The sequence below is a fragment of the Odocoileus virginianus genome, chromosome 11, assembly GCF_023699985.2.
Source record: "Odocoileus virginianus isolate 20LAN1187 ecotype Illinois chromosome 11, Ovbor_1.2, whole genome shotgun sequence".
Taxonomy (NCBI): domain Eukaryota; kingdom Metazoa; phylum Chordata; class Mammalia; order Artiodactyla; family Cervidae; genus Odocoileus; species Odocoileus virginianus.
The window spans coordinates 21,579,562-21,595,900 of NC_069684.1; the positions used below are offsets into that span (position 1 = coordinate 21,579,562).

General features: G+C 42.2%; 1 protein-coding gene across 3 annotated transcripts in view; it reads left to right on the forward strand.

The window, feature by feature from the left end:
• Positions 1-16,339, forward strand: part of ASTN1 (astrotactin 1) — a 349,784-nt gene that overhangs the window by 121,648 nt on the left and 211,797 nt on the right. For all 3 annotated transcript variants that reach the window (XM_070474036.1, XM_070474037.1, XM_020879725.2), the window contains exon 2: positions 1,999-2,186. In XM_070474036.1, the coding sequence (XP_070330137.1) occupies positions 1,999-2,186 (188 nt within the window). The remainder of the gene's footprint in view (positions 1-1,998; positions 2,187-16,339) is intronic.

A 16,339-nucleotide genomic window follows, 5' to 3' on the forward strand; every position in this document is an offset into this window, starting at 1 on the left:
TACACCCTCACCCTCCTGCACGCTTCTGAGTTTATTTTCCTCTCTGGTCTGTAGGATGGTAGGATGAACTGCAGCAGCAGTCTCCAACCTCTTTGGCACCAGGGACCAGTTTCGTGGAAGACAGTTTTTCCATGGACAAGGTGGGGGTGCCAAGTAGGGAGGTGGGGAGGGGATGATTCAGGGGTAATGTGAGCGATGGGGAGTGATGAGGAGTGGCAGATGAAGCTTTGCTCCCTTGCGTACCACTCACCTCCTGCAGTAGAGACTGGTACTGGCCCGTGGCCCCAGGGCTGTGAACCCCTGAGCCAGAGAATCATTGCAGTGTCTTTCAGAGACAGGCCGATGACCTTGGGATCATGAATCCCTCTCACTTACCTTTCCTGAGAGGACTAGCCAATATTTCTCCTCTTCCTTCTCCATATTCTCCTATCAATGTCTGAATGTCCGTTCCCCACATCTCTGTCTACTTAACAAAGTCCACCCTTCAAGGCCCAACACCATAACATCTTCTTCTGGCAAGACCGCTTTCCTTCCATCGTCCACGCTCTGTCCAAGCAAGATTACTGTTTCCTTCTTCTGTCTCCACAAAGCTTTTATGCATGTGGTATAACACGACACAGTCACTCACAGTGGGTTGCTTTGTGAGAACTTGTCGAGGATTTCATTCAGTTTAGCCTCTGGGTGCCTAGAAGAGTGCCAGTTCTTACACAATACATATCCAATGTGTGTAGGTTAAATAAATTAAAGAATAAATATATAAGTAAATAAATACAGCAGAACATCATTTGTACACTCCCACAAATAGTGAAAGATATTTATAAACTCGATAAATATTTTAAATTGCTTTCCTCTTTATGATTGTGGTACTTGATGAGAATACTCTTCTAAATGGATCTTATTAAATCTTTTTTATGTATATTGAATTTTTTGGTCAAAGGTGATAAATTTTGGGAGAAGCCATGCCTTTCAAAAAAAAAATGAAAATTTTAAAGCATGCTTTGCCAAGTATGTTCAGCAGAATATTAGTTTTCAAGGATGATAGTAGTTGTTAAGAAAAAAAAATGGTGTTAGGGCCAAATGAAGCTCAAGAATGCTGGGTTAATCACGCTCTTGCTATAGTGGGATGTCTCAAAACTTTGATACAATACTGCTTAGGAATATTAGAGGAAGGGACACATAGCAATATACTTCTGCAGCACAGCTGAGCTCTTATCGTGCAGACTGCATAACAGGTTTGCGTATATTGGTATTCATTGTTGATGTTATTTCAGTGCCTGCATCTAGAGCTCAGAAAGCAGATGAGCACTTAAGTCTGTGATAAGGGCCCACTTCTTCATCACCCTCTCATGTACATCACCTTTGCTCTGCAAAAATGAAGAGAAAAATTAAAGGGAATTAAAACATTACCTGCCAAAAGCCAGTATCAGACATCTCCAGTGGACTAAGCAGCAAACGATGGTGGTTTTAGAAATAACCTTCCAGCTCCAGTTGCTCCGCAGTAACCTCCCAGGACTCTTCTATAAGAGCCAGTTCTCTGCACAGTAATTACCAACTCTTTCCTTGGTAGATTCACTGGTGTCTAAGAGTAATTGCTAGGGAACTCACACTTTCAAATTTATAAGAGGCAAACAACCTTCTGTTTACCTCAGTGGGTCATCAGGGTATTCAAACTGTGCTGAGTAAAGGATGCTGTTGATCGTAGAAATGTGGTGAAAAACTTGAATTTTTACCTTTGTATTTTTCTCAATGGGCAGGAGCCTGGGCCATTAGTTTATGGTGCAAAGATTGATGGGGGATTAATTCTGTTCTTCTCAGGGCTTCTTCCCCTCCTTAAGATTTGGAGCAGCAGTAAGCCTGCCTCAACTGTAGTTACAAACCCTTTGTTGTCTTCAGCAGACACTGGCTAATCAGAGGCAGTGTCTTAAAAGAAGATAAAACCGTAGAATTGGACTGGTCCACTTGGAATTCTGACCTGTGCCTTTGGTGTCTGTGCTCTAGAGATCTCAGGGAACACGGAGGACATCCCTCTGGTGCGCTGGAGGCAGCAGTGGCTGGAGAATGGCACTTTGCTTTTTCACATCCACCACCAAGATGGGGCCCCAAGCCTCCCTGGGCAAGACCCAACTGAAGAACCCCAGCATGAGTCAGCAGAAGAGGAGCTGAGAATCCTGCACATCTCAGTCATGGTAAGAGCAGTGCAACCATAGCCTCTCAGGTTCTACTGCCTTGGCCTTAGGAACCTGGGTACCACAGCCCTGGCGGACCCATCTCCACAATCTCATCATTGATCTTGTTCATAAGTTGATTTCTCATTTATGGGAAATGTCTCCACCTGTGGTGTAAGTAAAAATTGCAGTTATTTCCACAGCACCACTCCCTGACGGTTCTCTAGGAACATGCCTAGATAGGGAGTAACTTTTACAAATCAGAGACAACCTCAGATGGGGGCATTGGATTGTCTTAGAAAGGGATTATTCAGTTAGATCAGAATATCTAATAATAGTTTCTCCATGAATGTTTGCTGAGTGACTGGATTGCCCAATCTGCTTGCTGTTACTGAGCAAAGCGTCTTCTCCCAGCTGGGAGAAATTTAGTCCTGGCTTTCTCTCCTCTTACAGTAAAGGACATGCCAATAAATGGAGCCTTGCCTCTCCCCCTAGTCCAGCTCAGAAACATCCCATCAGCATCCTTTCTGAAAATTAGAGAATTTTCTCTAACATTCTAGAAAGTTATGTTTTAAAATCTCACTAGACAGACAGTAAGTGCTACAGTGTCAGGCATGGGTTTTGTTTGATATTGTTTTGTTCATTGGTTTATCTTCAACACCTGGACTAGTGCATTCACATAGTTAATACTAAATAATTATTTGTGGAATAAATAAATATGTTTCCCAGTAGAAACGAAAAATGCCTGACTCACTCAATAATTTTATTAGTAAAATCAATACATCACCTGCTCCAAGGGTAGCCTGAAAGCAAGCTGAGACTTGACTGATTATCTGTGTATGGGAGAGGATGGGCTCTTTCAAACCAAATGAGGTCTTGGTCTAAACTGTAATTAATCTATTACTCTTATGCCATCACTATGTGTTATTTAGTTTTGTATATTAGATTGGGGAAAACTGAGCACATTTTAGTTATATTAGAATTTCCATTATCTAACTGTTTGGCATGGAAGATATCCCCATAAAATCTCAGAATGCAAGTCTTCTGTTTCTTCCTCAGCCAGTGTCTCCAAGAATGACTTATTTGATAGATTACCTGTATATGTATAAACTGCTCTCGTTTGTTGAAACTATGTGGTTGAGAAAAGAGTCTTTCAATAGCAAATGATCAACTTCAGATATGCCAGAAAATGAGTGGGTAAATGAGCTTACTGTGCTAATTGAGGTTTACAACATAAGGGTCTGTACCTCCTTCATTAAAGACCAGGGTTTCCTCTCTCAAGGAAGCTTGTTTTCTTCAGTGTAGCTTGTAGTTTCCAGATTGTGGTGAGAACGGGCCGATCATCAGTATCATCCCAGGCATTGACTAGGGGGACAGAGGTAGGAGCCACATTGTTTTTGTATTTATCATATGGTCTGATTGAAAAGAAGAGCTCAACGGTGGACTTCCCACCAGCCATCCACATCCTCCCATCAATGTGGGAAGTGGTCTTTGTCTTGGATAATTTTTGTTTGGTTTCTTTTGGTCCAAGACCATTTCAAAGAACACCACAAAAATGTTTAGGGTGAAGAGAACTGTAAAGAGATTCCCAGGAATTCATGTCGGATGTGGTTGTGTCTGAAAGAAAGACCCAAAGTATGAGCTTAGGACGGATGAGGTGTCAGAAGGTGTGTTTCATGGGGGTCGGGGGAGTGCTGTGAGCTTCTGAGGGAAGACAGACTGAAGCTTGCCCTGGCTGCCACATCCTATCTTCACCACAGCAAGGACCCTGCCTTCCATCTGCAGAATGAGATGCTCCGATAGGTTCTCTAGAGAAGTGTGAGTGCGTAGATGCGTATGTGTGCACATATTTATGGGGATGGGGGGCTGATCAAGGATGCCAAATAATTTGAGGAAATAGATGGTGTCCTTAAAATGTAATAACCCTTAGGAAAAGTCCTGTATTGCTAATACTTTTTGTTGAGTTTTCCTGGACAGAAATTAATGGCCAGTGGACAAGGAATTGGAAAGAGAACAAAAATCAACCTTAAACCTGGGACTCGGAGCTCTTTCCTTCATATGCTACTGGTTACCCATGACAGACCAACAGTGATGTTCAGTTTTCCAAATAAAATGAGAGCGATTACTCCTTCAGCTTGGCTTTAGTTTATGCCATGTTATTTTCGACTAAACTGGAGTGGGCAGAGGTTAGAAGGGCTTGGGCAAAGCATGAGGGTGGGCAAGTCTTGCATGTATCTCCGACTTGCCCTCGGATGTGGATGGACCCACACCTCCATGGAAAATTCAGGAAAGCCTATGACTTCTGCAGGAGCCCAGGGCTCCCCAGGCAAACCGAAGATGTAAGTACTGCCTCCCATCCGTGCAGAGACGATGTGGTCAGTGGACCCTCCCGCAGCCCCTCTTCCCCTCCCACCTTCCTCCAGCCCTATTCCATCCACCCTCAGACTCTGCCTCTCCTATCCTTTACATTCTATTCTAGAAACAGTTTCAAAGTCGGAAACTGTGTATCTGCCCTCAGCTTAGAAATCAAGCCTGAGGGTATCCTGTTTGAAGATGTCGTTCCCAGAGTCTCTGAAGGTTTCTTCTTAAGAGACTCAGGAACTGGTAGACTTTATCTGATACTCTCTATGCGGTATCCTTTGGAAATAAGTAGGCAGCCATTTGAGGCTCCTTGCATGATAGCAGTATACACGATAGAAGGTAGCAAAGTCCTTGGACTAGTAACAGTGTTGGGTAGCGAAATGCACTTAAATGAAATCTTATTACCCAAACCCCGTTAGTTATGAAATAACAATAGCAGGGCTATTTTTCATTAACTGTAACGATCAATATTGATGAGGTTTTCAGTTGGATCCAAATAGCATAATTCAAAAAAGAGAAAAGTTAAGGTTATTATCAAAACATGAATATACCCAACCTTTTCTCTCTTGTTAAGAAAATGTACATATAAAAGCTTAGCTGATAATCCTAAATATTTCCGATATGTGCAGAGGGAATTAATGGTTTTGTGAACACCTTAAAGTTTACATTTCTTTCATTTTGTATTTACACTTTTCTCATCCATATTGCCCCAGTGCAGGGACCACTGTTTATTTTTATATTTTGCATTCACTGTTGGCTGTATTTTGTTTTACACACAACATGTAAGTAATGAGAGAATGAGATGCCAAGAAAGACCCTTTTTTGTATCCTTTTGACACTGTATGGATGGGAATTGGTAACTTCCTTCTTAAACTGTGCCCACTATAAGTATACCATCAGCAAAATCTTGAGCTTACAGAAAACCAATACCTCAGCTGAGAACTTGGCAATTTAAAACTTTGAAAAACCTTTTGCTTTTCTTACTTTTCAATCACATCCTAAAATTTTTGAATTATTTTTTCCAAGGAGGTACTATTTCTTCCTTACATAGAACAATTGGATTTCCCTCCAGAAATCTTATATTATTGCTTGGAGGGTCACACAATGTATTTTAACCTCTTGCATGATTCAAACTTGGCTGAAGAGATTTATTTCGAATTTAGCCAGATAATTGACACTTAAAACTACAAAAGCACACAAGGATACTATTTTGCAAGCTCTTGAACAAGTGAAAACAAAATCATCAAAGGTAAACTGATATGTGAGCTTAAACCAAAGTCAAGGAATTTTTCAGTTATTAGCAAATCATTTACTCCATTGAAGACCAGGTTTTAATATGAATTTACATTAGATAGTCAGACTCTGTGAATTTAAATTTTCTGTTGTACTTTTGCTATGTGTGATCTACATTTTTCTTCTTAAAGTATGCAAAATAATTTAATAGTGCATAATGTAATTTTAATGTATTATCTACATATTTCATGTTTGTAATTAAAGATGACAGTGTTAATAGACTTCCTATATGCGTATGGGTTGGTTAAGTGTATTTTTCACAGCAAGTAGCCTTTCAAAAATTCTTCAGTTTGATATATGTGTGTTTGTGTTTATATGTATACATGCATATATATGATAATTCCCACCATTAGATGGTATCTTTTGTAGTTCACCCTTCTTAGGCACAGTTCACAACTGAAAGGAAAAAAAATCTTTGAGCATTTGTCAATTCCTCCTGAGGGTTTTGTGAGAAGAACCCATCAATCAAGCCTGGGTGCTGCTCAGAACCACTAGCCCCTGTGTGGAGCCCACTGGCCAGTGTCAGCCAGTTCCTATGGCCTTCAACTGCTGGCTCATTGGGGGTCCTCAGGCTTCTTGTTTCTGGGAGCCCCAGGTGAGCCCAAGACACATGGTTTTCCTCTGGGAGGAATAATTTAGAAAATAAGGTTCAGGAAGCTCCATTCTGGGGAAGTCACACTTGAGGCTGAGTTAGCACAAAGCCCAGAGAACACACATATGGGGAGCCCTAGGGTTGTGTTTTCAGGACTGCAGACCACTTGTGCCAGAAAACACGTTCTTGCTCCTACCTGAGCATCCTTACTCAAGTTCACTTCAGCTGTCTAGAGTCACATATTGCTTTGCTTGAAGCTCTCTTCATTTCCTTCCTCAAGCTCAACCATTTCTAGGGCAGAGAAGAGCAGCTGTAAGCATGGTCATCGTTATGTGCCACCAAGACTGTCAGGCACTTATTAAGTGTATGTGGGCAAGGAAAACAGGGCAAGATGCTTTTTCTTTCAGCACCTTTAATGGTCAACAAAACTGTTACCAAAAATTTGTTAGCAACCTCATTCATCAGAGTCACTTTTGCATCTTTCTTGTCAATTGATATTATTTGTTCAGTTGAAGATCGCAGACCCTAATTTATCAGGGCTGGTACTTCTGATCTTTAAGAACCAGATAGAGGAGTTAAGACAAAGAACAGAACTCGAGTAATAAATTGGAAGGTACAAAAAGACAGGTCCTGATTCAGTCCAAGGAGCTCATCTAGGGACTCAAGCCATCCGTGATGGGGCTAGACTGACCTATTGGCCACACTGTCCCCCTGCCAAACCCATCTTTGTGTTCTTGGCCTCCCATTAGGAAAATGGTGGGCAGTTCCTAAAATAGAAAGACCCCTAAATAACACAAACACTTTGCTTTTTGTTTGTCTCACAGTCTGATGTTCAAGAGCCTGGAGCTTCCCAGGTCCTTTTGAGGGCTATTCCAAGAGCTGCGGGAGAGTTGCCTTGCAAACCTCCCCCACCTGGCACCATGGTCTGGCTGAGCATCTCTTGCCAAGATGCAGTAGATGCAGGAACTTGTGAATCTGTTAGCCATTGCAGTTGATCAGCTATCCATATTGCTGGCTACCCTCCCCCATTCCTGTAGAGTGGGAACTGGGGTATAGTGGAAAGAAACCCTACATTTAGTTGGAAGGTGGTCTTCAGATTCTGGCTTTACCATTTTATGTAACCTGCTATCCTTTGGGGAAGCTTCATGACCTCATCTGTGACATGAATGTATTGATTAAACTTTTTAGCTTTAAAGAATGGAGATCTACTCAGATCATCTCTGTAATGAAGTTTTATTGTAGAAATTCATAGGGAGGTAAGGGAGACAGGAATCTTCTGATATTTAAAAAAAAAAATCTTAAAAGAAAAATTTCGTGAAACCTGGGACTGGTGGGTTGGGCAGGATCCAAGTCATCTTGTGATGACTCAGCACTTTGTGTTTTGGCTTTTTGCACCTGTTTCTGTCGCTCCTGTGGCCATGAATGGGAAACTCTGTACAGTCTACACTGTAAATGTCCGCATTTTGATGCCTTTTTTAAATGTTCATACTCTACATTTACTCATTAGGTCACCTCACTTTAGACCTCGCCTGACTCCCCTCAGCTTTATGATTTCTTGTTTTATTCCTGGGCTGCCAGCTTCCCCACTTTCCACCACTCTTATTCTAACTCAGGGAAACAAGTGGATGCACCTCGCTAGTTACCGTAGTTCCTGTATCTTCAGAGACTTTCCTGTCAAATAACCCATAGGTGGATGCAACCTTAACAAACCTCCTTCTGTTGGCTGTTATTATGAAGAGGTTGGCTTAGGTGACACAGAAAATGGTGGACTTCTGCTCCAGATACAGCTTGGAACCATTTCCTTTATCGGAGGCTGAGAAGCCATGAGTCTCTGATGCACTTGTTTAATATAGTAGGCAGTACAGTCTAAGTTGTAAAGATGTTAGAAGGATTGAAAGATTTCACCACCATCACCATCATCACGATCTTATTTTGCACTTACTATATACTTTCAAAATGCATTCATTTATTTGTTATTCATGTCACAACATCCTGAGGTAGAGTTTATCATCTCATTTTACAGATGAAGGGATTGAGGAATAGACAAGCTAAGTAACCTGCCTAAAGTGAAACAATGCTAAGGTTGCAGAGCTAAGATTTGAACTGAGGCAGTTGTCAGAGTCTATATACTCTTAAGAGGGGGCTCGACTGGTAAAGAATCTGCCTGCCAATGCAGAAGTTGCGGGTTTGATCCCTGGGTCAGGAAGATCCCCTGGAGGAGGAAATGGCAACCCACTCCAGTATGCTTCCCTGGGAAATCCCACGGACAGAGGAACTTGGCAGGCTGTAGTCCATGGGGTTGTAAAGAGTCAGACACAATGAGGGACTATGCACAATCATGATATACTCTTAAGAAGCACCCAGTTCATATCCTGGCCCATGGTGAATACTGAAGATGTGTTTATTACATGCCCTTTTACTGGATTTTGTTGTTTTGTCATTTTGTCTGCTGAGACTCATTTGACATGTGTCCCCATTTTTATTCTAAAGCCAATAGCTCTGTGAGCACTAGGACCCACAACTGAGGTGGGCTACAGGCCTGTCTTTCTGTGGCTCTACCAGGCAGCTAAGCCTGAAAGCTCAGAGTCTGTTCAGCTCTGCTGACCCCACATGCTAACCTTGGCTTCAGCCACTCTCCCTCACAGCTGGCAGCAGGTTTATTGGCAGAGAAGGAACGAGGGAAGTTGGGGACTTCCAACTCTAAAACTGTGAAAGTCAAGTAACAGTAAACTTAGGCTTCTTCATATATATGTTCTCACACTTTTGCAGTTAATTTCTAGAAACTAAAAAAAAAAAAGAAAAAAAAAAACACCAAAAAACACTTTAAAAGCATTATTGACTCATTGATTTAAAAAAAAAATCATCAACTTATTCATTCATTTAGTTATTGACCCTTTCATGTCAGGCTTCAGGTACTTTTTTTTTTAATTATTAAGGAGAGAGAAAATTCATAAGGCAAGATTCTACTTTCAAGGAACATTCAATCATATCATTAACACTTAACATTTGATGATGATCTTTGGCAGAATTGTGTGCCAAGTGGTTTCCCATTCCATTCCATTCTTTACACCTTCTTTGTAATTCTGTTCTTCTCTTTCCTGAGGCTCAGAGAGGCCTTCAGTTACCCTCATTTCTCCAGACAGCAAGGAAAATAGCTAAGAGGCTGAATTTTCACAAGGATATTAATATCTTTTAAGGATACTAATATCTGTTAACAACTTGATGTAATATTCTGTTCAGCGGTTTAGCGTAGTTTTGATATAGATGCCAACAATTTACTTTTAAATACTTAGTTTCAAAAATCCCTGAAAATCTTTTTGAAAGCAAGCGTCATGATCTCTGTGGGGTTTAACTCAATGTTAAGAGTTGGTAATACTCATAGTAATGAAGCTGTCCCTTCACTCATTCTGTTCCAGACAATGTATGGGATTATCTTCAGGAACAGTAGCAATTTCCGTAGCAGCTTTGTGAAATAGATATTAATTCTCCCATTTTTTGGGTATGAACACTGAGACAGAAAGTAAATTACAGACCCAAGGTCGTGCAGGTAGAACCAGGTTTCAAGACAAGTATATCTGACTTCAGACTTGACTGTGCCATTAAGACTGTAGCTTGGTATCATGAGGATTGCTGGCTTCTCCAGTTTTGCAGACTGTGCACAGCAGAATGAACGTGCTTCTTTTGGGTAGCATGGCAAAAAACTTTTACTTAATGGAGGTTAGGAGGACACATAGAGAACTGGGCAAGATATTGTTATGGTGGCATCTCTGAGCCACTTCAAAGAGTGAAGAACTAGATTGGGCAACAAGACCAAGCATTATAGAAACCTGAGGTTGGATCTGAGCAAAAGTCATTGAGAAGCCAAGAAGCCAGAGAAGACTGTAAGTCCTGTGGTGTAGTACCGTGTAGTTCTATGGTCTAGCTCTAGTAGTTTATAGCAATGGTTTTGCTATCAGAAAGACCAAAAAATTAAATCCTCATTGCTCCACTGACTAGATTTTCCAGTGACCTTGGCAAAAATTCCTCAATCTCTCTATACTCACTTTTCTTATCTATAGAATGGGAATAATAATAGATTCTACCTCTTAGGGCTGGTATGATGACTAAATGAGATGATTCTTATTAAGCACTTCCTACATGCCTGGCCCCTGGGAGATGCCTAGTAAATATCGCCTAGGTAAACTCTTGCGATGCTATGCAAGCTGGCTGTAACAATTTCTGTGTGCAGTGTATTACCCAGGGGCCCTCTGCCTTGGGGAGCCAGGAAAGCAGGTGGGACCATAGCAACCTCATAGACGAGACCTCGAGGAGTTTGGCTCGGGGGGAGACTGAGGCAATTAGGGCCATCAGGGCCACAGGAGGTGCCGTGACAAAGCTGGGACATGGTCATGTTCATCCAGGGCATTGTTAAGTCAACTTCAGTTTTGTTGTTTACAGGGTTTCCTAGCAGCTATGCTGTAGTTTAGCATGATAATCTCAGCTCCAAACTTCCCTGGAAGAACTTCACTCATTTATTTTTTTCATCAAACCAAATGATGTCATTATGGGAATTCCTTTTCTGCCCAGGTATCCACAGGTACGAAGATTGTTATTACATTCTCAACAGCAAAAAGAAGGCATATACGTAATGCTGGGGGATATTCAGGTCAGCACTGGTGGAAAAACTCTGATTCTTATTCCTAATGCTGTTATCTTTCCTCCAGATCTTGCTGTCTTCCCTCACCGTCTGCCCCTTTCTAGAGCTTTGGGAGTCTCTCACAGACCTGAAGTTTCCCCATATTTATGACCACAAACTCACACCCATGGGCCTTGGTTGGAGAAGACTAGATTCATGTGTAGTAGATAGAGCCAGCTATGCCCACAGAGAGACCCCTAGCATGGCTAGTGGCAGGAAATTAGGCCAAGCATCTGTAAAGGGCCAAATGGCAAACATGTTCAGCTTTGAAGGCCATTTAAGCTTTGTTGCAGCTATCCAACTCTTGCCTTCATAGTGCCAAAGCGGCCATACACACTGTATGAATAGTGTGTGTGGCTGTGTTCCAATAAAGCTTTATTTATAAAAACAGGCAGTGGACCACATTTGGCCTAGAGACCACAGTCTAGTGACCCTGATCTGGTACATTCTCCTCATTTTGTCTGCAGATCCCAAACAGACTAGATTCTAACAACTTGGTAGAAGTGATAGGGTCCTATTCTCAGAGTGGAAGATAATGGTTTGCTAGTTTTTGTTAGATTCCCATAGATTGATTATAATTGTCATTTAAGGAAGGCATTGATAAAGATTGCTTTTGCTATAATACAGGCATGTGGTGTTTACAAATTAAGGTGAAATGCACTCACATTAGCCTTTCCTGAGTGGTATTGATGGGTTTCGTGAAGACAAACACTGATGAAAACAAAAATGTGCTTAAAACTTGACAGAAGAAATATAAACAGGACACCGATTAGCAAGCATGCTATCTTCTCTTCCCTGTGTCTCCTGCTTGGTTTCAACTTTGCCATATGTAGTAGAGTTGTATGAGAGCCCTAGACACGTTAGAGTATACCTTGAAGCAAAATACCTCATAGAAATCTATATTCAGACATAGAAGTAGAATTGTGCTCTCAGACATGTCACAATCAAGTTGGCAATACGGAAGGATTTATAAGTCGGTGGAGGTTCTCTGCCTTGCTGAGAAGTCTGAGGATGGACAAAGCATTTAAAGACCTCACTTCATAAAATCAGTTGTGAGTCTTTCAAGTATCTGCTGAAGTTTATTAAAAGTCTTGCCTACATGAGAGGCTGATGTCAGTAGCCCTTCCCAATATTGCTTCAGGGTCCCCATGGTATATCCAGGGAGGTCAGGAGCCTTTTAATGCTGCCCTGCTATTTATGATTCTCCTGACACCTCTTGCTGCTGCGCTGCTGACGTCCACGAATAGTGATAAAGATGAGTCAAAGAGCCTTCTAACTTGGGATGAATCAGCTGTTCTGTTTATTGATATATTGGACTGTGGCTGAAAGCAGCCAGGGCTTCACAGAACAGTATCTGGGACCTCCTGGGCTCTGGCTTCCAATCCCAGAGTTGGCTTAGGGTGAACTTAAGATGACTTCTGCTGCTCCGACACCGTGAAGGAGACAGGGGTGTGTGGGATCCCTACGGGAGCTCTGACACCAACGTTTGTTGAAGGATTCAATCTTTTGTTTCCTCCCTCCTTTTTGTCTGAGGAAGAAGGCAGAAGGCTTTGGGATTAAGATGCATAAGTGTTTTGGATTTATGAGTGAGTATGTCATATTTTGACCTTTATGGGCTTTGAACACGGTATTACATACAGAGTGAGGTCAGTTGCCACACAAAACAAACTCAGAAGCACCCTGCGTCCCAGCAGTGATGTTAAAGCATCTCTCTTTTATTCTCTCTCTCCCTCTCTTTTTTTGTACAATTGTTAGTCTATTTTGTTGCCAAATTACATATAAGAATTTAAAAAGTACATTGTTGTAGTTGTTTGGTCTCTAAGTCATTTCCAACTCTTTGCAACCCTGTGGACTGTTGCCTGCCAGGCTCCTCTGTCTGTGGGATTTCTCAGGCAAGAATACTGGTGTGGGTTGCCATTTCCTTCTCCATGATTCTCTATTTATTCCCCAAATTTCATGGAGTGCATGCATCCAGGTCACCATCCTTAGGCTTTAGACTGGTTGTGTCAGTCTCTGGCCCCACTCACCTCAGTGCTTTGCTGATCAGAGTAGGCAACCCCAACATCTAAAGCCTCCAGCCTCTCCAGGGCATGGTCACCTTCCTGGACTCCACCTGGAGTTTGGATGGGGGTGTTCCCACATGTCCCAGCTGGGGCCCTGTTCAGAGCTCCCATGGCAGAGTGGTACAGGCCATGAGCCCAGCTGCACTCCATAAAAGTGGACTGGGGATTTGGTCAAGGGTCTTCTCTGGGGGTCCAGTGGTTGAGACTTCACCTTCTAATGCAGAGAGTGTGGGTTTCATCCCTGTTCAGGGAGCTGGGATCCCACATGCCTCATGGCCAAAGAGGCAAGACACAAAGCAGAAGTAATATGTCATAACAAATTCAGTAGAGACTTTAAAAATCAGTTCAATTCAGTTGCTCAGTTGTGTTCAACTTTTTGCGACCCCAAGGACTGAAGCATGCCAGGCTTCCCTGTCCATCACTAACTCCTGGAGCTTGCTCAAACTCATTTCTATTGAGTCAGTTATGCCATCCAACCATCTCATCCTCTGTCGTCCCCTTCTCCTCCTGCCTTCAATCTTTCCTAGCATCAGGATCTTTTCCAATGAGTCAGTTCTTTGCATCAGGTGGCCAAAGTATTGGAGTTTCAGTTTCAGCATCAGTCCTTCCAATGAATATTCAGGACTGATTTCCTTTAGGATGGACTGGTTGGATCTCTTTGCAGTCCAAGGGCCTCTCAAGAGTCTTCTCCAACACCACAGTTCAAAAACATCAATTCTTTGACGCTCAGCTTTCTTTATAGTCCAGTTCTCACATCCATACACGACTACTGGAAAAACCATAGCTTTGACTAGATGTACCTTTCTTGGCAAAGTAATATCTTTGCTTTTTAATATGCTATCTAGGTTGGTCATAGCTTTTCTTCCAAGGAGCAAGAGTCTTTTAATTTCATGGCTGCAGTCACCATCTGCAGTAATTTTGGAGCCCAAGAAAATAAAGTCTGTCATTGTTTGCATTGTTTTCCCATCTATTTGCCATGAAGTGATGGGACCAGATGCCATGATCTTTGTTTTTTGAATGTTGAGTTTTAAGCCAGCTTTTTCACTCTCCTCTTTCACTTTCATCAAGAAGCCCTTTGGTTCTTCTTCACTTTCTGCCATAAAGGTGGTGTCACCTGTGTATCTGAGGTTATTGATATTTCTCCTGGCAATCTTGATTCCATAAGCCCTTTTGGAGAGGTTGCCATTAACCCTACCATAAAGCCACCGAGCAGACAATCTACAAACTGCAGAACAATTATACAAATAAATTCTCGCACTGTTAAGAAAGTTCTAGGACCTACAGCAGATTTCCCTATCTGGGGATCTGACAAATGGACTGAGAACCCCCAGGGAATTTGACTTTTGAGGCCAGTGGGATTTGATTACAGAACTTTCACAGGACTGGGGAAACAGACTCTTGGAGGGCACAGACAAAACTTTGTGCACACCAGGATCCAAGAGAAAGGAGCAGTGACCCCACAAGAGACTGACCCAGTCTTGCCTGTGAATGTCCAGGAGTCTCTGGCCTGAGGTCAACAGTGGCCTGCCACAGGGTCAGGGGTACTGAATATAACAGTGTGTGCACAAGATCTTTTGAAGGAGGTCGCCATTATCTTCATTACCCCTACCATAACTTGGTCTCAGGTCAAACAACAGGGAGTGAACACAGCCCTGCCCATCAACAGAATATTGGATTAAAGATAATACTTTGACCACTGGATGGGAAGAACTGACTCCTTGGAAAAGACCCTGATGCAGGGAAAGATTGAAGGCAGGAGAAGAAGGGGATGACAAAGGATGAGATGGTTGGATGGCATCACCAACTCGATGGATATGAGTTTGAGTAAGCTCCAGGAGTTGGTGATGGACAGGGAAGCCTGGCGTCCTGCAATCCATGGGGTTGCAAAGAGTCAGACACGGCTGAGCAACTAAACTGACTGAACTGAACTGACTGAACATGGCCCTGTCCATCAAAACAAGACCCAGTTTCTCTCACAGTCAGTCTCTCCCATCAGGGAGCTTCCATAAGCCTCTTATCTTTATCCATCAGAGGGCAGACAGAATGAAAACCATAATCACAGAAAACTAATCAAATTGATCACATGGACCACTGCCTAGTCTAACTCAATAAAACTATAGCCATGTCATGTAGGGTCACCTAAGATGGACAGGTCATGATGGAGAGTTCTGAAAAAGACGTGGTCCACTGGAGAAGGGAATGGCAAACTGTTCCAGTATTCTTGCCTTGAGGACCCCATGAACAGTATGAGAAGGCAAAAAGATATGACACTGAAAGATTAACTCCCCAGGTTGGTAGGTGCCCAATATGCTACTGGAGAAGAGACTTTAAAAATAGTCCATATCTAAAGCTCTTAAAAAAAAAAGGCCAAGTATACCAGCAGCCTCATGCTGGATAAGACCACTGAATAAGAAGTCAGGAGGTGTCCATTCTAGTCCTTTTGAAAGTTTGTGAAACCTCAAGCAAGCTCCTTCACCATCCTGAACCTCAATTTTCTTATCTGTAAGTGAATGTTTTCAAAACTTTAGGCATTCAGGGTTTTTTTTTTGTTTTTTGTTTTTTTGCCAAATTTTTATACAATCTGTGTTAGTGTTTTCAGAATATTTTTATTTAAATCGACTGTCTTTTCCAGTTTGAACTTATTTTAGCTTTATCTTAGATGAAACTGCCAACAAAACCATGGGTCTGAAGTAATAGTTCATTATTTCAAAATAGGCTAGGAAAAAAAAAACCTTTTATGAAATAAAAATGTTTTACATTTTTACCAGCCATTGGCATGCCATCAACCAGCAACACTAGATGGGCTGCAGGTACTGTGCCTTGGGAAGCCCAGCCTAGATGAACTTCAAATTGTCTCCAGCTCATACATTCTAGGAATATGAGAGTGAAGGATGTATGGGACAGTAGCAATCCCTGGTTAAAATAGACTTCAGAGTAATAGATAAAGAAACTTTTTTCCATGCCCTGAAGCAACTCTACTCTTCTTTTCTCCATTTATGAGTGTGAGATGAGGATCTATGGGGTCAGAGGTGGGCTTCTGTGCCTATAGGTTGCGTTGATGGATGCACTTCTGCCCTGGGAGGGAGCTCTCACTTCCCACGGTGCTGATCCATTGAAAGGAGTTTGGTGACTGTGACCCCTTTTCTGTGGCCCCCGGGGCTACTCTGCAGTCACCCTGGAGTCTTGCTGA